The sequence below is a fragment of the Myripristis murdjan genome, chromosome 5 (assembly GCF_902150065.1).
Source record: "Myripristis murdjan chromosome 5, fMyrMur1.1, whole genome shotgun sequence".
In the NCBI taxonomy this organism is placed as follows: Eukaryota; Metazoa; Chordata; class Actinopteri; order Holocentriformes; family Holocentridae; genus Myripristis; species Myripristis murdjan.
Genome location: NC_043984.1, coordinates 37,918,648 through 37,946,633, shown reverse-complemented (window position 1 = coordinate 37,946,633; position 27,986 = coordinate 37,918,648). Strand labels below are relative to the sequence as shown.

At 44.1% G+C, this 27,986-nt stretch overlaps 1 protein-coding gene across 1 annotated transcript; it reads left to right on the top strand.

Moving 5' to 3' along the window:
- The first annotated feature begins 530 nt into the window (after positions 1–530).
- LOC115359602 (helicase with zinc finger domain 2) lies at positions 531–27,149 on the top strand. The gene is given in 21 exon segments (XM_030052157.1): positions 531–561; positions 2,840–4,298; positions 5,926–6,109; positions 9,228–9,335; positions 9,993–10,507; positions 11,458–12,093; positions 12,923–13,718; positions 14,355–14,430; positions 14,889–18,291; positions 18,495–18,580; positions 18,758–18,895; positions 19,144–19,299; positions 19,753–19,897; positions 20,260–20,333; positions 20,336–20,372; positions 20,467–20,659; positions 22,862–23,008; positions 23,500–23,709; positions 23,826–23,982; positions 24,851–25,018; positions 25,319–27,149. Coding segments are annotated over 20 exon segments (8,703 nt in total). The 5' UTR covers positions 531–561; positions 2,840–2,940; the 3' UTR covers positions 25,435–27,149.
- Positions 27,150–27,986: the final 837 nt, after the last annotated feature.

Below are 27,986 nucleotides of genomic sequence, written 5' to 3'. Positions count from 1 at the left end.
CGAGTTCAGATAAGTAAAAAAAAATAAAATAAGAAAAAACAAAAAAATTAAGAGTTAATCTAAAGAACTAGGGTGCCACATGTATATCTGAAAAAAAAAAAATTATATATATATATATATATGTGTGTGTGTGTGTGTGTGTGTGTGAAAATAATGTCTTTTCTGTAACCTATAAAATTAAGATATAAATAATAAAATATAATATAATTAAAGTTATGAGCAGTGACGGCGAGCGGCAGCGGCCCTGTGGTGCCGTTATAAACATACAAGTGATAAAAACATGATTATTATTATTAATGATAATGTTCGCAGCTGAGCCGAAGCCGCTGCTGGTCCAACGAGGAAGTGAGAGAGAGGAAGAGAGGAAGAGAGAGAGAGCGCATGCCTATCTCTCCCTCTCTCTCTCTCTCTCTTTTTGTTTTTCTCTCTCTCTCTCTCTCCAACCTGACGCCGTGACGTCAAATCTCAGAAACGAAAGTTGCCGCTGGGTGTGACTTCGCCGCTCGGAGATGTTCTCCTGCGGCTGCTCTCGGGTTTCAGGTGTCGGCTGACTCCAGAGCGGTAAGTGCTGCCACGACCGATCACTCTGAATGATTGACTGATTAATTAATTAACTGTTTGGGATGGGGTGGGATGGGGTCGCAGCGGTGTTTATCTCAGAAAGAGAGACGTTTATGGCATCCACCAGTCTGCAAAAGCTGTGGGTTATTGTTATTATTATTATTAGTGGTAGTAGTTGTTGTGGTATTAGTAGTAGTAGTAGTAGTATGGTAGTAGTATCGTATCGGTCAATTTAAGTTTCCTAGTAAAGCAACGGATTTGTTTTTTTTTTTAACTCCTCGGGGTCATTGAGGCGGACCGGTTGACGTTAATCTTAATCATAAATTGGTTATGACTAATAATTATGGAAAGGCCATTTAGACAGTGAATGGAAGTCAGTCAGAAACTCCGTCGCTGTCCTAGGAAACGCAAACTCGCTTGCAGTACCAGGCCTTCGTGTTTTGCTATGAAATCGGTTTACAAGCGCATTTTTATTGAGTTCAGACGCAGATGGAACGGGCTCGGGTCCACCTGTGGGGTTCACCGGCGGACTGTGAATTTATTTCAGCTGAATGACTTCCAGTCGGACGGAGTTGAACTTACCGGCCGGCTGCTGCCTGCCTCTCTCTGTGAGGAAGCGCACCCCGGGCTGCTGCTGCTGTTTGTGTCAGAAATTAATAAATAAATAAAGACGAAAATAAATAAATAAATACACGGGCCTGTATACACACAGCTGCGCCATCTAGTGGATCCCCAAAAACATTACAGGCGACAGGAGCGTCAGCACGCCTCGATGTGCTGAAAACTGTCAAGGAGGTCAAAGGCTATGGAAACTGGAAATATACAGTTCAAATTCCTTTACAGTGGCGCTCCTCTGCCTCGGATTTTACAAAAAAAAAAAAAAAAAACTTAAAGGTGCAATATGTAGTTTTGAGAGGTACACTCCTGCAGTATATTGTGGAAAATAATTTTACTAAAGCATGTGCTCATTCAGATCGTCCTCATGACGTGCTGTCGGGTGTGTAGCCGTTAACACAGTAATGTAAGCTGAACGGTTTCTGTGTGTCAGATGTTGATTAGGAAGCTCTGCTGCTGTGAGAACTCATGAACTGTAGGCTCAACTGTTTTCAGCCCCAGTGAACACAAAAAACACAAGTGGCCTGGTCCTCCTCAGGTCAAATGTAGTTTTTTTTTCTTATGCCCTCATGCATGCCAGTCAGTTGTAGGATTTTTTTGTCTGTTTGTGTGTGTGTGTTTTGTTGTGCCTCTGCCAGCTCAGGACGCTCTGTGGAGCTGTGATGCTCTGATAAAGGGCAGGCTGTGCGCTCTTATTTTAGTTTGCAGAGTGGACTTCCTTGTTGCTTGGTAATCTGCTGTTTTTTGTTATTTGCCTTCATAGACTAATAAATAATTGATCACAAAAAAAGTGAAAGGTGCCTGAACAAAATGTAGATATGCATTAAAATACATGTATAAAATATGCATGTCTAATATGTATACATGTATGGAAATACATACATATATGCATATTATACATGCACATTTAATGCATCATGTGAGTTTGTGACACACTGACCTGCAGCCAGAGGTCAGAGGTCACACTGCGGTCAACACACGGCACATTAATTTTCATACCATTTTATACATTAATTTTGCAAAAAACTGCAAGAAAAGAACAGAATCGCACAATAGCTTTCGTGTTTTATTAAATGTCAACACTTTTCGCTCTCAGAGTAAAGTTTGTTTGGCAAAAACTCCAGCCACCGGTTCCTGTCAGCATAACTTTCATGTATAGTAGCAGACTCTGCCAGTGTAAACGAATATTTGTCAAAAACGACATAGTGCACCTTTAACCCTCACAGCAGGCCAGAAAAAACTCCCCAAATAGATAGATAGATAGATAGATAGATAGATGTACTTTATTCTTGTGTTCCAGCAGCAGGTCGTCCACACACAGGAACAATAGTAGAGAGAGAAATATATATCTTTAGAAAAATTAAACACAATTAAAGTCAAACTTGGTCCAGCCTTATGGAAAAACATTAACTTATAAGTACACATAGAATAATAGACATTAGATAACAGAATAATAGATACTGCAGTAGTGTTATTGTGGTGTTATTATACATATTGTTCACTTATTGATGACACATTATTGAGTCCCAAAAGAAGGATGCACAGGAACAAAAAACATCTCTCTCAAAACTGTGAATGGTTTTATGAGGAGCAAACTAACCTCGTCTCGCTCCTGGTGGCACTGCCCTCATCCTCATGTTTGCTCTGCTCTTGTCTTTTTCAGAAACAGTAAAGCGAAGGAGGACTTTTCCTTGGAGGACAGACTTCAGTCTTCAGTTTGAGGCCGCGTCACTGATCTGCGACGTGGAGTATGCGGGCGGCGCAATGGCAGCTAACGGGCCGAGCACATCCAAAACGACCCAGCTGTTATCGACGCATGACCTCAAACTAGCGTGCTCTAAATGTGCCGTCAAAGAAGGTGACGTCACGTACAGGCTGACCTCAGTCCAGCACCAGTGTGCGCGCGACCTGCTCATCTGCAAGGCCAAAGCTGGCAGCAAATGGCGGCCCGTTTCCAGACGGCCCAAGTTTCCAATCCCGTTTAGGTATGAAGTGTGCTGGTACTTTGTGGAAGGCTCCGGCTGCACGAAACACAAGAACCGGTGCACGTACGCCACAAGTGATGAGGAGGCGGCGGTGTGGAACTTTGAGAAGAGCCAGGGGCTGGACCACGTGTCCATCTGTAAGCTCCTGACTCAGGGCAACGGAGGCCCCGCTCGCCTCAACAGAGCCGAATGTCTGGATGACCTCTTAAAGGCTTTAGAGCTGAAAGCTGCATGTTCTCTGTGTGCAGTCAAGCAGAGGGAGATCACCTACACGGTGAGGTCAGTCCGTCACCGATGTGGCAGGGATCTGCTCCTGGCCAAAGCCCTGGGCTCCGACCGCTGGAGGCCCGTGTCTGACCGGCCAGCCATTGGGAGACATGGCCAAAACGTCATTTATCAAGAGTGCAGGTACTTTGTGGAGGACTCTGGCTGCAGGAAAGACGGGCAGGACTGCACGTTTGCCAGGAGCTTTGAGGAGGCGACTGTGTGGAACTGTGTTCGAGACCTGAACATTGATAACGGCAAGCTAATCAAACTCATCCCCGAGTCCGAGCCCACGTGGACTCGGCTAGAAGATGCAGTCGAATACATCCTCCAAGAGTTTTCAGGGGAATTCCTGGAGCTCTGCGGAGACTGTTTTATCTCCAGACAACAAATAAGCGTCAAAAAGTGGAACGGCATGTGCTCGGCAGACGCAGCGCACGCCTGGAGCCCCATTTTAGTTCACCACCTGTCAGAAAGTCACGGGAAGGAGATCTACAACGAGGTGCGGCCGCTCCCGGCGAACTGCAGGCTGGAGTTCTGCAGCCACGTGCAGGAGGGGAAGCCCTGCTGGCACCAGGCCGGCCAGTGCCAGGCGGCCCACAGCGAGATGGAGATGGCGGTGTGGCGTGCGGAGGACGGCGGGCTCTCGGTCCGTCCTGACCTGCTGAAGCTGAGCGGGCGGCAGCAGACGGAGCCCAGACAGGTGACCTTCTACTGCAGAGCCTGCCTGCTGCACCTGACCTCGCCTGAGAGTTTCTACAACCACTGCGCCTCCAGGGAGCATGCCAAGATCATTGCTGATGACACCAGCATCAGGTGGAGGCTCCGGCCGCCGCCGCACAACCACCGGGCCCAGTTCTGGATGTGTGACAGGTAAACAGGCCCAGTATGGTAAACCCAGGTGGAGACAGCGATTTAATTTTTCAGTATTATTCTTGATTTCTGTCGTCATGGTCTACCAAAATTTCAGAGTTCCTGAAAGTCCCAAGCTGTTATCTGCATGTCATGTTTCAGCTTAAAGCAACACGGCGTCATACAGCGTTTTTTTAGTAGCTGCCGTCAGTGGCAGCGTAGAGAGAGAAAATAAGTTATGGAGTCGTGGGAGGGGAGCAATATTCCCAGAAAAAACTCAGAATTTACAAGATTAAAGTAATAAATTTATAAGAAAAAACTTAGATATTCTCTGAGTTTAATTTGTAAATGTATTAGAAAAAACCCTGAAAATTCTCAGATTATAATTTGCACAAAAACTCAGAAATTCCCTGAGATCAAAGTCAGAAATTTATGAGAAAATTCTGAGATTATAAAGCCAAATATTTATGGCAAAAAAATTTGAAAATTAGTTTTCCTTCTCTTTTTTGTTGGCGGCTCCACATGTGCTGCCCCCTGCTGGCCGTGTCTCAGGCCTGCAGCTGATCCCCTCAGCAGATTCTATGGGATTCAGGAACAAGGAGATCCTGCTGATCTGAGCCCAGAATCAGCAGATTGTTTTCTTCTGAATCGGCTCAAGTCACAGCAACGTCTCTTCAGAGTCCAGATGCTGAGGAGGAGGTTGGGGTTCTGGACTCAGACCAGCAGGATTTCCTTCAGACTGGATCCCACAGGAGGAGGACAAACTGGTTTCACTGTTTTTTTCTCCTGCAAATTTGTGACTTTATAATCTCAGAATTTTCAAGTTTTTTCATCATCATTTTTGTATTTTTTTTTCTCATAAATTTACCACTTTAATCTCAGAGAATTTCCAAGTTTTTTTGTAATAAAAGTTACTAATTGAATATTGGAAATTCTGAGGATTTTTTATTGATACATTACCATCCCCCTGGCTGCCTAATTTTTTTTGTCCCTAAAATGGGACTAATGCGCCGCCGTACATCACAAAAGGTTGGTGGAAACGGAGCTTAATTGTAGTTAATCCTCAACCCTATTTTAGTGTTTTTACTCTGTTTTACCCAGCTCACCTTGCAAAAAAAAACATTTTTATGACAGTAAGCTGCCAGGCGAGCTGCCTGGCGAGCACCCAGGCGAGCTGCCAGGCGAGCTGCCAGGCGAGCACCCAGGCGAGCTGCCAGGTGAGCTGCCAGGCGAGCTGCCAGGCGAGCACCCAGGCGAGCTGCCAGGCGAGCACCCAGGCGAGCTGCCAGGCGAGCTGCCAGGCGAGCTGCCAGGCGAGCTGCCAGGTGAGCTGCCAGGTGAGCAGCCAAGCGAAATCAATGGTGCTGATGTGAAAACCTGATTGGGTTTAATTATTATTTAATTATTATTTGTGCAGGTGTTCATGTACCTGGGCGGTGCGGTGAACACTGAACTGACTCCTGCTCTGTGTGTTGTCATGGTGACAGAACGCCGGAGGCTGTCAACACGTCATCCTGCTGCTTTATTGTTCATATCAAGATATGACACTTTTTTCACCTACAAAGTCATAGCGGTATTATCTTGAGCAATATGATTTGGAGCAGGCCTGGTGTCTCTGAACCTCCACCTGGCTTTCCTCTCCCGGCAGGCCTAAGACCTGCGAGTACGGCGTCAGCTGCGTGAAGGCCCACTCGGAGGAGGAGCTGAAGGAGTGGCTGATGCGAGCCGAGGAGGAGGAGGAGATCAGACACAGCGTGGAGGCGCGAGGCCTCATGAGCTACAGCGAGAGCCTGCTGGAGCAGTACAGACACTGCAGCAGCGAAGTGCACATCGTGAGTCTGTCGTCTTCTCTGTCCCTTTGTTTCAACACGAGTCGCGGCTGCCGTGCCCCGGTGGCTCACCGGGATGGAATGCATGCTGTTTACCCACAATGCACAGCACACACCCCGCCACACACACCCACACACCCACAAACACATATTTCCATCCCAGTCTTCTGCTCAAGGTCAAGGTCGTCCTTATTATCTCAAAAAGACAAAACTTTACTCAGAGAGAAACATATTATTACATTTATTTTGTTATTCTTAGCACGCTCTTACGATGAAAAAAAAGCCAAGGGGCTAATCTGTGGCTGCCTAAAATAATCACAGTGTGCACAATTAACAACAACAGGTAAAAAAAAGTCAGTTCATTTCAATTCAATTGTATTTGTATAGCATCAAATCAGAACAAAGTCATTTTACAGAAACCCAACAGATATCGACCAAATCTTTAACTTCAGAAATGTTCATATGCTTTTGTGCCTGTTTTGTGCAATCCGGCTGTTGACTGTGTATGATTTGTGCTCTTGTTGTATCTGTGCCTTAAGTTCCAGTAGACTGTGTTTTTTTCCACTCCTCTGTCTGTTTTTACCGTATGTCTCTAACATTATTAATGTATGTATGCCTCCAGTTATGTGCAATGCTATGTCTCTAACATCACTAATATTCATGTGCTTCATGTTTGTTATGTGTAATACTGCTGATGATTATGCATGATATGAACTTCCGTGTCTGTGTTTCATGTGCTGGCTACAGCAACTGTTTACTCTGTATACAGTACAGGCCAAAAGTTTGGACACACCTTCTCATTCAATGCGTTTTCTTTATTTTCATGACTATTTACATTGTAGATTCTCACTGAAGGAATCAAAACTATGAATGAACACATGTGGAGTTATGTACTTAACAAAAAAAGGTGAAATAACTGAAAACATGTTTTATATTCTAGTTTCTTCAAAATAGTCAACCTTTGCTCTGATTACTGCTTTGCACACTCTTGGCATTCTCTCCATGAGCTTCAAGAGGTAGTCACCTGAAATGGTTTTCCAACAGTCTTGAAGGAGTTCCCAGAGGTGTTTAGCACTTGTTGGCCCCTTTGCCTTCACTCTGTGGTCCAGCTCACCCCAAACCATCTGGATTGGGTTCAGGTCCGGTGACTGTGGAGGCCAGGTCATCTGCCGCAGCACTCCATCACTCTCCTTCTTGGTCAAATAGCCCTTACACAGCCTGGAGGTGTGTTTGGGGTCATTGTCCTGTTGAAAAATAAATGATGGTCCAACTAAACGCAAACCGGATGGGATGGCGTGTCGCTGCAGGATGCTGTGGTAGCCATGCTGGTTCAGTGTGCCTTCAATTTTGAATAAATCCCCAACAGTGTCACCAGCAAAACACCCCCACACCATCACACCTCCTCCTCCATGCTTCACAGTGGGAACCAGGCATGTGGAATCCATCCGTTCACCTTTTCTGCGTCTCACAAAGACACGGCGGTTGGAACCAAGATCTCAAATTTGGACTCATCAGACCAAAGCACAGATTTCCACTGGTCTAATGTCCATTCCTTGTGTTTCTTGGCCCAAACAAATCTGTTCTGCTTGTTGCCTCTCCTTAGCAGTGGTTTCCTAGCAGCTATTTGACCATGAAGGCCTTGATTGGCGCAGTCTCCTCTAACAGTTGTTCTAGAGATGGGTCTGCTGCTAGAACTCTGTGTGGCATTTATCTGGTCTCTGATCTGAGCTGCTGTTAACTTGCCATTTCTGAGGCTGGTGACTCGGATGAACTTGTCCTCAGAAGCAGAGGTGACTCTTGGTCTTCCTTTCCTGGGTCGGTCCTCATGTGTGCCAGTTTCGTTGTAGCGCTTGATGGTTTTTGCGACTCCACTTGGGGACACATTTAAAGTTTTTGCAATTTTCCGGACTGACTGACCTTCATTTCTTAAAGTAATGATGGCCACTCGTTTTTCTTTAGTTAGCTGATTGGTTCTTGCCATAATATGAATTTTAACAGTTGTCCAATAGGGCTGTCGGCTGTGTACCAACCTGACTTCTGCACAACACAACTGATGGTCCCAACCCCATTGATAAAGCAAGAAATTCCACTAATTAACCCTGATAAGGCACACCTGTGAAGTGAAAACCATTTCAGGTGACTACCTCTTGAAGCTCATGGAGAGAATGCCAAGAGTGTGCAAAGCAGTAATCAGAGCAAAGGGTGGCTATTTTGAAGAAACTAGAATATAAAACATGTTTTCAGTTATTTCACCTTTTTTTGTTAAGTACATAACTCCACATGTGTTCATTCATAGTTTTGATTCCTTCAGTGAGAATCTACAATGTAAATAGTCATGAAAATAAAGAAAATGCATTGAATGAGAAGGTGTGTCCAAACTTTTGGTCTGTACTGTATGTCTATATGTCTGTCTTTAACCCTGTCCTTGTTTTATCCCTTTTTTTTTTTTTTTTTTTTTTTTAATTTTAATCTCCAAACCCCTCCCCAGGGGGCCACTACCCCCACCTAGGCCATTATTGTAAATAAGAGTCTGCTCTTAATTAACTTGCCTAGTCAAATAAAGGTTGATGATGATAATGATGATGATCCAAGGACCAAAAAGAGCAGCAGAGGAAGACAGCAGCCAGGAAAAAACCTCTGGATGGCGGCCATCTGCCTCGACCAGAGGGCCTGAGAGATGGACAGAGAGAGAGAGAGAGAGAGAGAGAGAGAGAGAGAGAGAGAGAGAGAGAGAGAGAAAGACTGCAGGACATTGAACAATGCAGTTCAACATGGGGCTGTATAGTAATACTGCTGGTGATAGCAGTAATAACAGTAGTAATCATAATAGCACTAATAGCACTAATAGCAATAATAATAAAACTTCTGATAAAATTAATTATCAGAACAATGATAATGAGAATAGTAATAATGATAATCATAGGTCTGACTGTGGTGGGACTGAGTAATTAAGATAAAAAAAAACAAAACAAAAAACAAGAGAGCAATAAAAAGCCCTTTTTCCTGCGCTGGTCTTGGGGAACGGGTTAGGCTGAAAACTGTTAGAGAGGCCCGGGTGTGCTGCACACGGCACACACCTGTGCAGCGTGCTGACCATGTGCTGCTGTGGTGTGTTGGGCAGATGGCGGAGCAGGTGGACGACGTCAGCGTGACGTGCAACCAGGAGCTGTGCGTGCACCGCCAGGAAACCACGGCGACGCTGAGTTGGGACTTCCAGGTCAACACTGAGGTACACACTCGCCCGCCGCCTCCCTCTGGCCTTCTTTTTTATTATAACACATCTTTGCAGTAATTTGTACATTAACTAGCTTTTGTTTTTAATACATGTTTTCAAATTTAATTTAAATATATAGCAGCTTTCTTGGAAATTTGTCTGAAAAAATTCTGATGTTGCTATTTTATTTGGTTATTTATTTATTGATTGATTTATTTATTTTAATTTCACCTTTATTTAAACAGGTAGGTTGAGAAAGCTAGATCTCTTTTTTAATCATTGTCATTATTATCATTATTATTAGTAGTAGTAGTAGTAGCATTATTATCTTATAATAAATCAGTTAATTAATTATTGAATTTAGTCATGTTCCAATAACTTTTGTAAATTTTGTGGTAGTCTCCATGTAATGTTTTACTAGTTTCTTGCTAATTTTCAGGTCCATATTTCATTGTAAAGCCTGTGTTGGCTGATAGGGATGACCCGCGGACGTTCTCGTGCATCCCTGTGATGTTCTTATTTATTCAGTCAAAGATCCTACATAACTTGACTTTGTCCATGTGGGCATGATTGATTTCGATGTAGATTTCTGCGCCTGCTCGGCACCAACAGGTTACAACTTTACCGCTCTGTCACGGTTTAATTTCTTATCTCCACGGCTGTGTTTGACAGAGGCAGCTCGTGCACGTGGCTCTGCTGAAGCAGGAACCAGGAGCTTCGTTCTCCCTCGGGCCAGTTCACCCCGAGCCCTGCAGCTACTCCTCAGGCGAACGCTTCTGGACCTCAGACTCCACCTACGGCGTCACCGTGTCCTTCGAGTCGGCCAACCCGGGCCTGTATGAGCAGTGGCTGGTGCTGGACTTCGACATGAGGCCGGTGCTGCTGCGGAGGCTCAAGGTCAGAGTGGGGCCGCGGTCGGCGGACGACGCCGAGGAACCGGCGGCGAGCTTCGGGGGGCCGTCTCAAAGTGCTGAGCGCTGGCATCGGGGGAACTGCCTTATCATCCCGTGTCAGTCCAGGCGGGAAGAGGAAGAAGAGCTGCTGAAGGAGTACAAGCCTCCTCAGGTTAATTTTCTGTACAAACCCACCAGCAGCAGGCCGACGCCTCTGAGTCCCCACAACTACAAGGAGAGGATGCACAACTTCCTGTATGACGAGGAGCAGGCAGAGGACCAGGTCGTTTCCAGGTAACATGAGCATCAGGGATTAGTTTTCCTGTCAGTTTTTGGGGACTTTGTTCACTTAAACCTATTGCAAATGAAATCCATCACTCTGTTTTTTTCAAAAACTGTAAAACCTGTTAAATCTATCTCCTCCCATAGTTTTTGCTAGAGAGCATCTCCAGACTGTCCTACACAAACGATCCTCACAGATTTTTGATTTATCAAAAACTGAGCCTACAGTGCATCTAAATGTTGGACTGTAAATGGTACTGTAAACATATAACTGCAAATTCTTGGTAAATAAATCTTTAATGTTCATGAAAAAAAATGGATAAAATCATCATGGTAGAAAGTCAAACTCATGGTAGACGATGTGTGGCAAATTTCAGAATTGTATCTCAAAAACTCAATTTTTGGCAGAATTTCTTTTGAATTTTGAATTTCAAATTTCTGAACTGAACCACTGGACGTCCAGAGAAAATGGTGTCTAACATCTGGTCTCAGTTAAGAAGTTAAGAAAAGGGGGATTTGGACCAAAACATTGGAGTTTTTCTTTATTCACCAAGAAAAATATCAGTCAGTGTTGACACTTATGTCAACTTGTGTAACAAAACATCTTCCCCTGTCAGAAATTTCATCAGCACACAACCTTGCTCCGCTTTTTGTGTTTTTAGTTTGAATTTAATCAAAACAACACTGATGACAGCTTCTATAGCCTTATTATGTATTTTCCAGCATTAGCCGGTGTTCGCTGGTATGCTATGATCTCTCTGGCTTTGGTGCTGCTAAACAATGTTTGTCCTACAGTTCTGTGATTGACTCACTCGGTTTTAAACCAAGAAACTGTAGATGAATTGACCAACCCCAGACCCATGGAATCATTCAAAATTTAATAAAGTGAACATGCGATTCCCAGTTCAGGAACCAAGCTAAATAAAAACATGTTTTTTTGTTTGTTTATTGATTTGCCTTAGGTTGAATGTTTGTGGAGAAGTTTCGATGTCGGCCACTCTGGAGACTAAATTTGGCACGGTGACGGTGGCTCACGGAGAGCTGGTGGGCTCCGTCTCCATTCCCTACAGTCTCACCCCGGACACTCCGGAGGGATTTGCACTGAGGCGAAGCATCCAGTCCGCCCTTATAGCACCGGCATCTTCAGACGACCAAAACACCAAGGTCTACGAAGCCGAAATCCTGCAGGACACCACCTCCGAGAAGAAAATTCACCTGCGGCTCTCCAGGAGATGCTGCTCGGACCTGGCGCTCAGGAGCGATGAGGTGCGACAGATGGAGGTGCAGTTCCAGCTGAACCGTCACAAGTTCTGCACGATGCACAAAGCGGTTGACCTGCTGCCAGACACGCACCAGGTGCTGCCGGACCTGGAGAACTGTGCCGTCCCTGCGCAGGAGGTTCGGCACGACAAGCTGAACGCAAAGCAGCAGTTGGCGGTCGCTTTCGTCACGGGGGAAGCGGACGGGAAAAAAGCCGTGGCGCCGCTGCTCATTTACGGGCCGTTTGGAACCGGGAAGACGTTCACGCTCGCCACGGCGGCCATAGAGCTGACGAAGACGCCGCGAAACAAAGTGCTGATCTGCACCCACACCAACAGGTACGTCTCATTAATCTTTATTTAACTTCATTTCATTTGGACAACATTAATTGGACTGTGACTAATGATTATATTCATTATCAGTTAATCTATTGATTATCAGGGAAGGGACTGTGTTTGGGTCTCCATGTGAGCTCTGATCCTCTGCTGTCCTGTTTGCGATGTAACTGGGGGAATGATGGATTTTGACATTTTGAAACAATAAATATAAACCTGATTGACTCACCACAGCGCCACCACCAGGCCAACACGGCCTGGAGCTTCACGCTCCATATCTGCGACACTGCTGAGTCAAATCTGATCGAATCTGATTTGGAGAACATTGTGTTTCCCCACTGATCATTTATACACAAGTAATCTGATCCAGCATCACTAATCTGACCTTTAAATACATCATTATAATAATTATATCTATAGTCATGTATTGTTATTATTATTATCACTATCATTATTATTTATTTACTTTTTCTGCAGTTTTCTGGTATTTTGGGTTTTAGTATCTCTCTCTCTCTCGATAGATAGATTTTTTTTCTTCCGTTATCAAATGTGTGTTTCTGAAAGAAATCTAGCGAATTGTCTTAGGTTTCAAAGGATTAATTCACTTTGACACAAAAATGTGCAAGAATGATTATTTGAACATGATGCTTTAGTCTCTTCACTTTGAACTGATCTGACATGTTATGACATGTGGACAATTCCATAATGAGCACAAACCAAAATATCTTTTCATATCAGAGTCACTACCTGTCTACTGTCATAAAAAAATGTTAATTGTAATGTGGTCAGGCCGACGTGCAGCTGCATGAGTGACACTTCTGTTTCCTTTTAGTTCTGCAGATCTGTACGTCAGAGATCATTTCCACCCCCTCATCAGGAATGGACACAATGGAATAAAACCACTTCGAATAAAAGCAACCACTCACGGGACTTTAACCTTCACTGATGAGGTCACCATGAGATATTGCCTTTATTCAAGCGAGGAACAGCGTTTTCTGCCCCCTACAAAGGCGGACCTGGACGTCCACAAAGTGGTCATAACCACCACAACAATGGCGAGACATCTCCACGACCTGAAGCTCCCCGTCGGCTACTTCACCCACATCCTGATCGACGAAGCCTCCCAGATGCTTGAATGTGAAGCCTTGATGGCCCTCGGTCTAGCTGGGCCGGACACCAGAGTCATTTTAGCCGGAGATCACATGCAGATGGGACCCAAGCTTTTCTCGGTGGACGATCACCAGCGCTCCAACCACACGCTTCTCACCCGGCTGTTCCACTACTACCTTGGCCAAACGTTCACCGCCGCCCAGAAAAGCAGAGTCATCCTCCACGAGAACTACCGCTCAACCAAAGAAATAGTGGAGTTCGTGTCCACCCATTTCTACGTCGGTAGCAACGCCGCTATCAAGGCTGTGGGGAACGTCATGGCTCATCCGGACGGCCACGCTCTGAGGTTCCATCATGTGAGAGGAGAGTGCCGGCTGGACACCGCCTCCATGTCGTGGTTCAACAGTGATGAGGCCGCCAAAGTGGCTGAAGTGGTACAAGACATTCTCCAAAACTGGCCACAAGCCTGGGGATCCAAGAACCAAGCCTCCATCTGCGTGCTGTCCGAGGGATGCCAGGTGAACCAGCAGTGTTTTTCAACTATCAACCCATATTGATTGTTAAGGGCCAATACCGATGATAAGTAATGAATGACGTCGATAATCACTAATATTTAGGGCTGATGATGATTTATGGTAAATTTGAAAATTGCAGTGATTTTCAGTGTTACAAACACAAACCTTACTTTGAATTAACAAATGTTTAATCAACATTATGGTGTCTTTTTCTTTCACAAGAATTCAAATCCAGTAAAACTGAAACGAAAATTGTAACCATTTCGTCCTGAAGCATACTCCAACATTTTGCACTGACACATTGGACACCATTTTCTCCTCTGTGCGTCCAGTAGTTCAGTTCCTACAGGTAGCATTTCCTGCTAGCTTAGCATAAATACTTGGAAGTCTATGAGATAAAAATAAACCTTCCAGCAGCTCTGAAGCTGTCTGAGTTACACAGTGGATCATATGGATTGAGTATCAGCCCTGATAATCAGTTGGGACTGATAACTGGTCAATTCCCAGTGTTTTAGTATTGACCACAGTTATTACTGATCTTTTCTTCATGAATGTAGTAAACACACAGGACGGCCAGAGGTGTGAACAAAGGTTTTTCTCTAATACTCTCTAATGTTTCTAATAATGGTTTTATCCTAGGTTGGAAAAATCAGGGCATCACTTTCAAGAAAAAACCTTTCTCAAATCAGTGTTGAGAGTTTTGCAACTGTGCAAGGTAATTTCAGCTTCCCGGATTCCTAAATTTGCTATGAACATAAATGTCAACTTTTTGAAACCGAGGGGCCTGTGGGCGAGCATTTATTTTGGCTAGTTTTATTTCGTCCTTTGAACAAAATTCACACTATTTTTTTCTGTTCTTTTTTTTTTTGGCAATTTTCATGTAATTTTTTGACAGTATTCCAGTAATTTTGCAATTCTTTTAATAACAATTTATTGCAATTTAATTTGAAGTATGTAATTAAAATTGTTGCATAATTTAAAAGAATAATATTTTTGGGCAGTAACACAATTTTTTGGCAATTTTGTAGTAATGTTATGGTAAGATCATTTAATATCAAATATGTATTTGAAAGCAGTCAAGAAGTGAATTTACTGGTGTTTTAAAATGTTCCACAGTTTCTTGCAATAAACTTTTCATTTTGTTTTCTGAAATTTGTTTGGATTTGCCCACAGGGAAACAATTCAGGGCAGTTATAATCACAGCTGTTCAAACACGTGAGAGCCTGAAATCCGCTCACTTACATGGTCTGGAGCTGTTTGATGACGCCCGTGTGTTCAACACGGCCATGACCAGAGCCCAGTCCCAGGTGGTCGTGGTCGGAGATGCTGCTGCCCTCTGCTGCTTTGGGAAATGTTCCAGGATCTGGAAGAGCTACATAGACCACTGCATCAGCAACGGCAGCGTCAAACCAAAGCATTTTACCACAGATTTCTTTGAAAGTGATGTGAAGGAAATCGCGAGGTTTCAAAAGTCTGAACCTGTGGAGGAGAGTGCCGTTCACAATGACGAAATTCTTCAACAGTTGAAAGATGAATCTGAGAAGCTGGAAGCAGAGTACAATTCAGATAATGACAGTGAGAAATCTGATTCCTCTATGGATCACACACCATCATTCAGTAAAGCTGATGTTGAAAGAGATAACCTTTTAGAGCTAAATAGAACTCAACCAAATGCGTTCAAACAAGGACAGCTGGTCATGGAGACATATGACACGGGTTATGTCATACCATCTGACAACCCCACCAAACGCATATACCTGAAAAGAAGGAAAAGCTTTGGAAGGGCTTTCAATGGAGATAAAGTTCTTGTGCAAACATCCATCTCTGAAGACAGTTCCCAGGATAAGGTGGTGGGCATCATCGAAAGAGCAGAATCATCCTGTGTATTTGTCTGCATGCTTGAGGATCAAGACTACTGCAAACCAAAGGTGAAGTTTGAAAGCGAATTCGTCAGAAAGATAATGATACCCATCACTAAAAGTGCTCCCAAGATAGCCATACTGCTCAGCAAGAAAAATCACTGCTTCCTTCCAGTATGGGACCATACTGATGGATACTGGAAGATTACAGCATATGAAAAACTCAGTGAAACCCTCAGACAGAACCATGTGTTTATGGTGCAAGTGATCACATGGAAAGAAGGGTGTTTGTTTCCCTTGGGGAAAGTTGTAGATATTCTTCCAATTGGAAACTCTGTGCAGGATGGACTAAGGATTTTGAATGAGGAATTCAAAGTTACGCCTGCTGCACGTAAAGCAAATATTTCCTGTCCAGACAAAAGTGAGAGGAACAGGAAGGATCTGTGTGATGTGATCACTTTCACCATTGATCCAGGCAATGCAAAGGACCTGGATGATGCCATCAGTGTCAGAGATGCCGGAGACCACTTTGAGCTGGGAATCCATATTGCAGATGTGGTGAGCTTTGTGAATCCAGGTGATACATTAGACAAGGCTGCAAAAAAACGTGGCAGTTCATATTACGCCCCCAAGAAACAACCCGTCCACATGTTCCCAGTAGACTTGAGCACTGAACTCTTTAGTCTTATGCCACATCGTGAACGCAAGGTGGTTTCATTAATGTTGGAGGTGACAAAGGAAACAAACCAGATCACTGGAAAACCTACCTTTCAGCTATCTCGGATCAAGTCTAACAGAAAGCTATCCTATGAAGAGGCAGAAGAAATGATCTGTAAAGGATATGGACAGAACTCCAGGTTTGATACAGTGGAAGGTTGTGTCGCAGTGGCTTATTGTTTTGCAAAAGTCCAAAGAAAGGCTCGACTTGGGGACTGTGCCTGGGCCTACGATCGGCCCGATGAGGATCGACTGCCAGGGAAGCGGAAAGCCCATCAAATGATTGAGGAACTCAGTGTGTTATTCAACACACGCGTGTCTCAATTTTTGATCAGTTCCCAAAAAACCATGGACTGCACACCCCTTCGATGCCAGGCAGCACCAGATCCTGAAAAGATTGATGAGCTAAAGAAGACATATGGAGAATTTATACCACTGTCTTTTCATATGAGGTGCAAAGTTAAGCATGACAAACAAAACCCAACCAGCAAAACCTTCAGCATACTCACAAAAGTGTGGAATGACATCCAGGCTGCTGCCAAAGCAGGAAATGACATAGACAAAATAGTCGACCTCGTTGCTACAGATGACATCCACCCTCAGCTTCTACCAGCAGTAACTCAGTACAGAAAGAGTTTTGGTAGGGCTTACGTCATCCGTTCCAACTCTTGCGCCAAGGCGAAGATCGGGCACTATTCTCTGCACCTTAAGTCTTACACACAGGCATCCTCACCAATACGGCGGTACATGGACATTGTCTTGCAAAGGCTTTTGCATAATGTCATCTGTGACACTTCAGTACATTACTCTCCAAAAGAAATTGACATTTTGTGCAATCAGTTTGAGCAGATTGGCAAGGTGGCTAAGGAGTATGAACAGATTGCTGAGATGCTTACCTACGCAGTGAGCATGAAGAAACAGAATGCCTTGAAGTTAGCATTTATTGTCAGTGCTGAGCCAGAGAGAGAGAGTTTCAGAGTGTCACTTCCTTTCAACAAGAATGTATTTCCAGACAGCATTCCTGTTATGTACAGAGATCTGCAATTGGAGGACCAACCACTTTATGATGAGACAAGTAAATGCATGACTCTCACATGGAAAAGACGGGTCTACTCAGCCAGCACCATGCAAATCCATGATGAGGTGACAAGGCCGCTGGATTGTGGTCCCTGCACCGAGCTTCCACTGACGACATGGCAAGCCATCATTAAAGCAATTGACCAAGAAAACTGGGATGATGTTAAGGCGATCATAAAGAGCGCTGATACGAAACAACTGAGAAAAACAAAGGTTCTGGTGCCTGGAGCTGTGACCGACACAAGAAGCTCAGAGGAAAAGCACTATGTTGACCTTGAAGTCCAGCTGCGGCCAGGTGACACCCTACAGATCCAGATGTCATCAGAGCTGAGAAGAGGCTATCTGACACCTGCTGTGCAGCTGCTGTGCATCAAACCAAAGTTTGAGGTCTGTGTGGATCACGTTCACAACCCAATTCCATGTTTCTCCAAATGCGCAGACGATCCTCCCAAGACCAGGTATCGTGACTGTGACGAGTATGTGCGCATCTGGAAACCACTGTGCGAGATGGAGTCTGCTGCAACTGCAGTGGATGACAGCAACAGCATAGTCATTGAAGACATGGTGGTAAACTTCCTCCACAAGCAGGACCGTGTGATGACAGGGAGCTTCAACCTACCTCTGTCATACATTGAGAAATGGGCCATTGAATGCAACCTGGCACACTGCTTCCTTTGCATACGGAAAAGAAATGTGAAGTTGAGCTCAGCTCTGGATCACTCTGCAGAGGTGGACCCGAGCAGTTTCATCTGGGTGGCCCATGGTGTCACAACAAAAGTGGAGCCAAAGAAGAGCCCCCCAAATGAAGAAAAGCAAGTGGAGTTCAACGTCAGTCACCTGCCCATGGACAACATTCCAGAGTGCATCTTCCAGAAAGACACACGCTTCACAGTTGAGATAATCCCAAAGCTTCTGCCTGACATGTAAGTGCAAGTGGAGCTCAGTGTTGCCTTATTGTTAACAGCAGAGCTACTTAGTTTAATGAATCATACCTTTGCTAAACTCTCATCTGACAGCACACATTTAACCAAGATCACATTTTTCTTGTGATGCACATTCAGCAAACATGATTGTCATGGTTTCTTTTCAGTTTCAGACTGAACTAATGTTATTTCAACTTTTCCAGACGGAAAGAATATGCCGTCAACAACATTGTGTCTGCAAACAAACTCGTCCAGAAGATAGCGCTCGGACATCACATTCCAAGAGAAGGTACGCCTGTTGGTGGGGTGTCGTCGGCTGCATAATTTCCAATGTTCAGGCCCATTTGAAAACACACATAAATAGAAAACAAGCATCATGTATCATGTTAAAGTTGACTAGACTGTCCTTTAGACAACCCATTACAGTTAACCTTGATGGTGATTTCAATGTGTTGTGGCGTTGCAGCGGTGCCGTACAATGTGCCGAGGAGCCAGCTCATGAAGAAAGAGCCTCCCAGAGGAATGCCCAGGCTCAACCCCAGTCAAATTGATGCTGTGGAGAAAGCTCTGAATCACAATTTCACACTCATTCAGGGGCCACCGGGTAAGAGCAAGAACTTTCAATACCTAAATTTTAATTTATTTTTTTCCAGTGTGGATGGCCTGTTCATCCCCTCTTGATGTGAAGGTCTCAGGACAGAGAGATGTTGTGTGTCTGTAAAAGTCAGATCTGTAATTTGTGATTTTGGCCCTACAAATTAAACTGACTTGACATAAAAAAAGATCTTGCCACGTGTTTTCGGTCTTGGATATTTCATGCCATGCGTCTCCTCATTGCCCTCTGCTCCACAGGGACTGGGAAAACGGTTGTCGGAGTGAACATGGTGTACTGGTTCTGCGAGATGAACTCCAGATACCGGAGGAGAGATCTCGACGCGAAGGACGAAAACAAGAAAGAGGTTATTCTTTACTGCGGCCCCTCCAACAAGTCTGTCGACGTTGTTGCAGGCAGGTGGCTTTTTATGTTTTGTGCTAATAATCTTTATTTTATTTATAAATACTGCATGGGTTACGTATAAGAGAATAACAACCTCTTCTGCTTTGACTATCTGCCCGGGATCAGCCTGGAGGGGATCATGTGTTTGGTTGTGTGTATCAGTCTGAAGTTCATCTGCCAATCTGCTGCGCCTATCAGACTCATATCTTATTGTGCACAGTTATGACATTTGTGGTTGAAGTGACTAAAAACCTTTGACAAACCTGATTTCTTCTGCAGATCAGTGCTAACGGCAAGGTCTGCTCTCTCCTCAGTGCACTCTTCTCGTTTTATTTATTTTAGTTTAACTCTGTTTGTGTGTTTTGTGTGCTGGACGGTGCTGTTGTGACATTTAAATTTCCCCTGGGATTAATAAAGCATTTCCTGTTCTTGTTTTCTGTGTGTCTGTGACTGGTGGCGTGCAGAGTACCTGTTGAAGTTCGGGAACAACCTGAAGCCCCTCAGGGTGTACAGCCAGCAGGTGGAGCTGCTGGACTACCCCTACCCAAACTGCAACGTGCAGTTCTCTACGAGGTCATTGCGCCAAGAGCGTTCCAAACCAGAGCTCAGGTGTGGTACCAGTCCCAGCCCTGCAGTCCAGACTTTTTCAAGCTGGGCTCTGTCAGAGTATTAGGGCCACTGTAGAGAGAAAAGAGAAGTTACAGAGAAAAATTTACAAGAAAAAACAAACACTATTTTGATATTAAAGTGGTAAATTTAAGGGAAAAAAATCACAAACTCATATTTGTCTTATCCGTTCTAAGTCTAATTTTACTGTCCTTTCTGTAAAATTTGTGTTTAATTAGTTTGACTTTACCTCGATATTAAGCATTTCTTTTCTTTATTGTAGCTGTCTTTGAGCTACATCCTTTTTATGAAAGGTGCTCAGTAAATACTCAAATTTAATATATTACAATTATAATTTTCAATAGGGACATCACGTTGCATCACCGCATGCGAGAGGAACAAAACCCAAATTCAGCTGCAATAAGGGCGTTCGACCTCCGGCGCGCAGGGAGGTGATGAGTGCAGAGGAAGTGGGCAGGTAACTTCCCCACCTTTACTTTACCTCACCAGGTGAGCAGCTCTGTGTGTTTACATGCAGTATTTGCAGTGTAATGGATTTTTCACCTTCCCAGCTACCGGAAGCTTCTCTCCAGCGCTCGGAAGTTCGAACTGGAGCGGCATGACATCATCCTGTGCACGTGCACGGTGTCCTCCACGCCCAGCCTGATCAAGACGGTCCTCGCCCGCCAGATCCTCATCGACGAGTGTGCGATGGCCACCGAGCCGCAGGCCCTCATCCCGCTCGTCTGCAACAAACCGGAGAAGGTGCGTCGCATCAACACGCCTGCTGTCATGTGTCTGACTGGAAGGAAGCTCAGTGTTTCAGTGTTCAGCCATTTAATTTAACAGCAGAGACGGAATTAACTAATTACATTTCCTCAGGTCACTGTGACTAGGCTGCTTCTTTAAGGGTACTTGTATTTTTTTGACATTACTGACATTTTTTAATGTCAGTAGTATTTACCTTTCCTTCAGTCCATTTCTGCATGAGTTTTGTCCTTCACTACATTTTAAATCAGATCCATTACAGAGAACAGATGACCAGTGGCCGACTGTGGAACCTTTCAAAATAAAAGCTCAACCAGCAAAGAGGAGAAGAGGGACCTGCTTCTACTTTGTCAGTTTTAATTTTGGTCAATTTCCAAATTGCACAATAAAAGCTGCACCTTGAAAGCTGCACCAGTGAGGACTATTTAGACTCAACTGGCAAAAAATGTAGAATAAGTGTGGACGATGAGAACCATGTAGACTCAACCATCATCTTACATGCTTATTTCACACATACACTCCTGATCAAAATTTTAAGACCAGTTGAAATATTGCAAGAATTTACATTTTGCACAGTTGGATCTTAAGAAGGTTCTAAGTAGAGCTTCAAAATGCAAGAAGAAGAGTTGAGTTATTACAAACAACCATTAAACTGAAATAGGCTGTTCATCAGCTGATCAAAAGTTTAAGACCACTGCCTTTAAAAGCCCAAATCTTCACAAAAGTGTGGATTCAGTGTCATTTTCTGTCAGGTATCCACACTGTCATGACCTCCTAATGGCAAAGGCAATAAAGCTTACTTGTTATCACCTCAAAAATTCGTTTCAGCATGCTTGATGCTAGTGTTTCCAGGAGGCTAGTGGGAATGTTGCTCCAAGCGGTGAAGATGGCTTCATGGAGGGCATCCACTGTCTGGAACTGGTGTCCATTGTTGTAAACTTCCCTTGCCATCCAATCCCCAAATGTTCTCATTTGGATTTAGATCAGGGGAACACGCAGGATGGTTCAAAAGAGTGATGTTCTTTCTCTGGAAGAAGTCCTTTGTCAGGCGGGCATTGTGAACTGCAGCGTTGTCCTGTTGAAAAACCCAGTCATCACCACACAGACGATGGCCTTCAGTCATGAGGGATGCCCCCTGCAACATCTCCACATAGCCAGCTGCCGTTTGACGCCTCTGCACAACCTGAAGCTCCATTGTTCCATTGAAGGAAAAAGCCCTCCAGGTCATGATGGCCCCCCTCCACTGTGCCGTGTAGAAAACATCTCAGGTGGGATCTCCTTGTCATGCCAGTAACGTTGGAAACAATCAGGGCCATCAAGGTTACATTTTCTCATCAGAAATAAAACTTTCTTCCACCTTTCAATGTCCCATGTTTGGTGCTCCAAACTCCAAACGGGCAATTTTGTACCTTTGAAGATGTTTTTTGTTCTTAAAACCCTTCTCTCGCAGATGCCGTCTGATGGTTATGGGACTGCAGTTGGCACCAGTGACAAGCTTAATTTGGACCGAGGATCGTCCTGTGTCTTGACAGACAGCCAACTGGATCCTCTGGCTCAGTGAAATGTTTTTGGGTCTACCACTTGACTTTTTTGTTCCATAACCCTCAGGATCTTTTAAGAAGTTTGAAATGACTGCCTTACTGCGTCCAACCTCAGCAGCAATGCCATGCTGCAAGCTTTTTTGCTTTTGCCATCAGGAGGTCATGACAGTGTGGATACCTGACAGAAAATGACGCATTGAATCCACATTTTTGCGAAGATTTGGGCTTTTAAAAGCTTGGGTCTTAAACTTTTGATCAGCTGATGAACAGCCTATTTCAGTTTAATGGTTGTTTGCAATAAATTGCTTACTCAATTTTTTTTTTTTTTTTGTCTCACTCCCATTTCTTCTTTTTGCATTTTGAAGCTCTACTTAGAACCTTCTTAAGATCCAACAGTGCAAAATGTAAATTCTTGCAATTTCTCAACTGGTCTTAAAATTTTGATCAGGAGTGTGTCAGTTGAGTCTGCAGGGCCTCACTTCAGTTTTAGCATAATGCCCCTTTAAAAGAATGTAGTTTGCAGCGTGTACTCTTCTCCTTTTCTAACAGAGGAACAGCACTTCTACTTCTACTGCAGTCAGATATCAGGATCAGAGCAGTCTGAGCTGTGTTTTGGTCGCCGTGCCGCTGAACTTCATAATAACGTCTGTGTTTCCAGATCGTCTTGATCGGTGACCACAAACAGTTGCGTCCCATTGTGAAGAATGAGCATGTGAGGAGGCTGGGCATGGCCAAGTCCCTATTTGAGCGCTACTTCACAGTCTACAAGACCCGGGCTGTGATGCTGGACACCCAGTACAGAATGGTGAGGACATGGCATTTGCCGTGGCATCAGAATCCATATTTCCAGCTCTTGACCCGTTGGAAAACCTGAATTTCATATCTTCAAAATAAGGTGTTTTTTAGGAACAAATTCGGATATTAATTTTGATAATTAAGTAGAAAATCCCACACAGCACTTTGAATTTTCTTCAACCTGTTTCCTGCTGGATCCCACTTTGATCCCAGTTTGACTGAACCAACTTTGGTTTTCTCCAAACAAAACAGTAAAACATCTGTCAGCAGGGGATCCTTCAGACAAAATCCTCTGCTAGAGAGAGAGAGAGAGAGAGAGAGAGAGAGAGAGCGAGTGTGTGTGTGTGTATGTGTGTGTATTCTGGGAATCCTTTGCGAAAGAAATAGTTTGGGAGCCCCTGACTCAGCATCACCGCGTCACCGTGTAACAGCTGGGATTCGTGTTTTTCCGGATCAGCAGGTGAATTCTGTTGAACACATTTTATTCCCGCACCTTCACAGCATGAGGATATCTGCAAGTTCCCGTCTGAGGCTTATTATGATGACCGTCTGAAGACCGAGGTGGAGCGGCCGAACAGCGTCCTGCTGATCAACAACAAGCCCAAGCAGATCATTTTTGGGGACGTCAGAGGAAAGGAGATCAGCCAGGTCGTGAGCACCGAGAAGGGCCACGAGAACTCCAAAGCAAACCCCCAGGAGCGAGACATCGTGGTACACTTCTTCACCGTCCATTCTTCATTGCAGCATCAACACACTGAGAGGATTTTATTCATCACGGTCTCCTCTTTTTATTGACAAGTCTTTGCTTTTGCTCGGCTCTCACGCAGGTTGACCTCGCTAAAAGGCTGGTGGAGAATTCCAGGGTGCAGCAGCAGGACATTGTGATTCTGTCGCCCTACAACGCCCAGGTGGCAGAGATCAGAGCTCACCTGAGAGGAATCAACATGGACAAAATCACAGTTACCACCATCACCAAAAGTCAAGGTGAGTGTGTTCACCTGCGTTCACCTGCGTTCACCTGCGTTTACCTGCGTTCACCTGCGTTTACCTGCGTTCACCTGCATTTACCTGCGTTCACCTGTGTTTACCTGCGTTTACCTGCGTTCACCTGTGTTTACCTGTGTTTCCCTGCATTCACCTGTGTTTGCCTGCGTTTACCTGTGCCTCAGCTGACTGATTCATGTCCCTCTCACTCGGGCCTCGCTCGGTCCAGACATTCAGACGTACAAAACCTTTTTCCTAGATGGTTCAGGCTTTCGGACCAATAACAGGAGCACTTTGAAGATTTTTTTTTAAAAACTGCAGTGGTCTGAGGAGCAGTCAGATGGTGGCGCTGTCACCTCTGAACACATTTATCCTCCCGTCTGTCGCGGTGATCCTCACACTGCTGAAGTCAGAGGAAGATCCACCACTAATGAACTTCTCCTCAAACCACTCAAGTTTGATTTTTTTCAATTTCCAAGACATCTATTTCAAATCCACATGATCCTCTGTGTGACTCAGACAGCTTCAGAGCTGCTGTGAGGTTTATTTTTTCACTTTGATGGAGCCAGGCTAACGACTCCCATAGACTTCAAGTCTTTATGCCAAGCTAACAAGAAATGCTAGGAACTAAACCGCTGGACGTCCAGAGGGGAAAATGGTGTCCAACATCTGGTCTCAGTCTGGGGAAGTCAGAGAAAGGAGATCATGATGAAAATGTTGAGTATTCCTTTAATACAAACAAAAACACCTTTTCAGACGGGGGTCTGTGGTCCAGAATGATAAGAAGTGTGAAAGTTTCTTTCATAATGACCTTTAGGAAATGCTAGCTGCAGCTAACATTCACAGCTGCATCATTTCTGTCCTTTAGGGAGTGAGTGGCGTTACGTCCTCATATCGACGGTGCGTTCGTTGCCCAACGAGGAGATCGACCCGGAGCCCGACCGAGCCTGGCTCACCAAACACGTGGGCTTCGTGGGCGACCCCAACCAGATCAATGTGGGCATCACCAGGGCCAAAGAGGGCCTGTGCATCATCGGTGAGTCCTAAGCCCAGACCTCAGACCTCTTGTTTAAACACTTGAGTGGCAAGACATGAAACTTGAGTGGCAAGAGATGACCTGGAAATTACAAAAAAGAGAGAAATTTAGCAGATAAATGGGGGAAATATAATTATATATAAAATTATGTTACAGGAAAAATATTTTCCTCTCTGGCTAATTTCCAGGTTATGTCCTTGTGTTTTTTTTTTTGCATTTATTGCTCATATTGTCCTGCTGTTGCTCAGAGAAACGACAGGCCTGAGCGTTTCAGTCTGACAGCTGATTGTGTCTGTGCAGGGAACCAGCAGCTGCTGAGCTGCAGCGCCGCCTGGAGGCTGCTCTTCAGTCATTACAACTCGAAGGGCGCCGTCACCGAGGCAGAGAGGATCTCTGTCCGCCGAGTCGCCAGATAACAGCCTGACCCCCGCCTGACCCCCGCCTGCTGCCACTGCAACTTTTTCAGCAGATTTTGTTATTATGACCAACATGAAGTTTGTATCTGTTTCTTTTGTATTGTGTTTTATATCAGGGGTTTTCAAAGTGGGGTCCAGGGACCCTCAGGGGTCCTCGAGGGCCTTCCAGGGGTCCTCAGCAAAATCTGACCTTTAAATATATCACCTTAATCATTAGAAATGTATGTATGTATATATAGTCATTTATAATCTATAATATATTTATAATCATATAATCAATCATTTTTACACCATGTTGCTGAAAGAATTTTAACAGATTTGCAGGGAAAAATTGCAAAAGAATTTCAGGAATATTAGTAAAGAATCAGAAAAAAAAACAGAAATTTGGCCCAGGAAAGAAAATTACTTTTAAAAATACTAATACAAACTATATTTATAATGATTAAAATTATATATTTAAAACATCAGATCAGTGATGCTGGATTATGGTCTGATTTCTTCTGTTTAACTGCTCAATGCTTAAAAATGATTAAATAATTTTTTTTTTAAAAATCTCTTAATATAAGGGTACCTACAGGGCCAGATGACCTCAGATGGGGGTCCGCAGCTTACCGAATGTCAAACTTGATGTTTGAACACAGATTTTATTCTTATTTGCACAGAATTTGTTGTTGTTTGTGTTGTCTTATGGATTTGATCTCTTAAAGGTTTTTTGGATTTTGTTGAAATGTAATGAATTAACTGCTGTCTGAACCCTTTTCCTGCACTTCAGCATTCCTGCAAATCTGACAGATGAACAGAGGCAATCTGAAGACCAGCAGACCGTTTTCACACGGCGGCCATCTTCCTCTGACCTCACACCAGCTACCGTTAGCCAGCAGCTATCAAACTGTTTACAGACAAGTCATTGTTATTGAAATCTGAAATAGACTTAATAATCTGTCTATAATACATACCCAAAACTACAACTCAAGAGAGATGTAGAAGAGAAAGCCCAGTAAGCACTTTAATATACAAAATTGGAGGCAGGCCATAACACTTCACTGCAAAAACTCAAAATCTTTTCCAAGAATATTTGTCTTATTTCAAGTCAAAATGTCTTATTTCTAGTCAAATATCTCATTACACTTAAAATAAGACATGATCACCTCAGAAGTACCTTGTTTTAAGACAAATTTTCACTTGTTTCAAGTGAATTTTCACTTTTTTCACTGGCAAATTTTGCCAATGAAACAAGCAAATTTTCACTTGATTGTTCACTGTTGAGAAAAGTGAATCAATGAGACACTGAGACTGAAGGCTGTGGCACGGCAGTAAAGGCCATCTGAAGATGTGCAGCACTTTTCCACACTAACTTGCAGGTGCATGGCGGGAAGGGGGAGCCCTGGCCTCTAAAACAGGTGCTTTTCACTGACAATTCCCTCCCCTTATTCCTCGTTTGTACCATGGCACCGTTATTTGTTTGATAAGGGATTTAGAAAGTTTACCTTGGGAGCACAAACACTGCTATCAGTTGTCAAATCAGATTCATCTGGGGTACATCTAATATTAGAGGCCGCCGGGTGAATCTGGTCTGCTACGTGGTCTCAGGTTTCTGTCAGTCTGAGGTTTTCTGTCGTTCCCGTTCCTTTCCAAGGACAGAAACTTGTCTTATCCTGTGTTCACTGTGAAGACGCTGCATCGTGCCTCAGTTACTGCAACGCCACACGTTTCTCAGCTGCTGAGCCTGGAAAACTCTTTCACATTAAAGCTCTTGACCTTTTCAGCTCTTGTCATGTTGTGTCTCTTTTAAAGGAGAGTTCCGGTATTTTTCAACTTGGGAAGGAAGGAAAGAAAGAAAGAAAAGACAGAAAGAATGAATGAAGGCCCCCAGGTGTGCACTCCCGCCTGCTAAGGGTACAGCACGTCCAAAATCAGTGCATAACTAAATGCCATTTAACATAACAATCTTTATTAATAAGAGCAAACATCTGAAATCAAAAATAAATTAGGTCATCAATAATATCAAATATCTGGAAGTGTTAGTGTTGAGATGTTTTGACACGTCAGAGGAGAGAGCAGAGGAAGGTGTTACCAGGACCCTGACCCTTACCTGACCCTAAGCCCTGACCTAACCTAAACCTTGACCCCTGACCCTGACCCCGACCCCTGACCCCTTACCCTGACCCATTTATGCCCATTTATGCTCCCTTTACACATGAAAATGTATACGTTCGTTTCAAACGATGTTACCATCATTACCCACATACTGTACTTCCATGTGTCCTTTATGTTGGCATGGATGTTAACCAATATATCCACCGGGGGGCAGCCCAGAGTCAAAAGTTTATGACAACAACAAACTCAAAAACAAACATGGTGACTGTGGAGGAGATATTGATAATGTACCTCTTGCATAAAAGACAAAAATCGAGGCAACGTTATAGGAGGCGGTGGTCGGTGAGGCCGTTAAATGCATCGCGACCAGAGGACAGAGAATTCTTTTCTCTAGTACTGCCGATGAGAGAAATTGACATTACATCATAGAGATGTTTATAGTTTCTAACCAACTC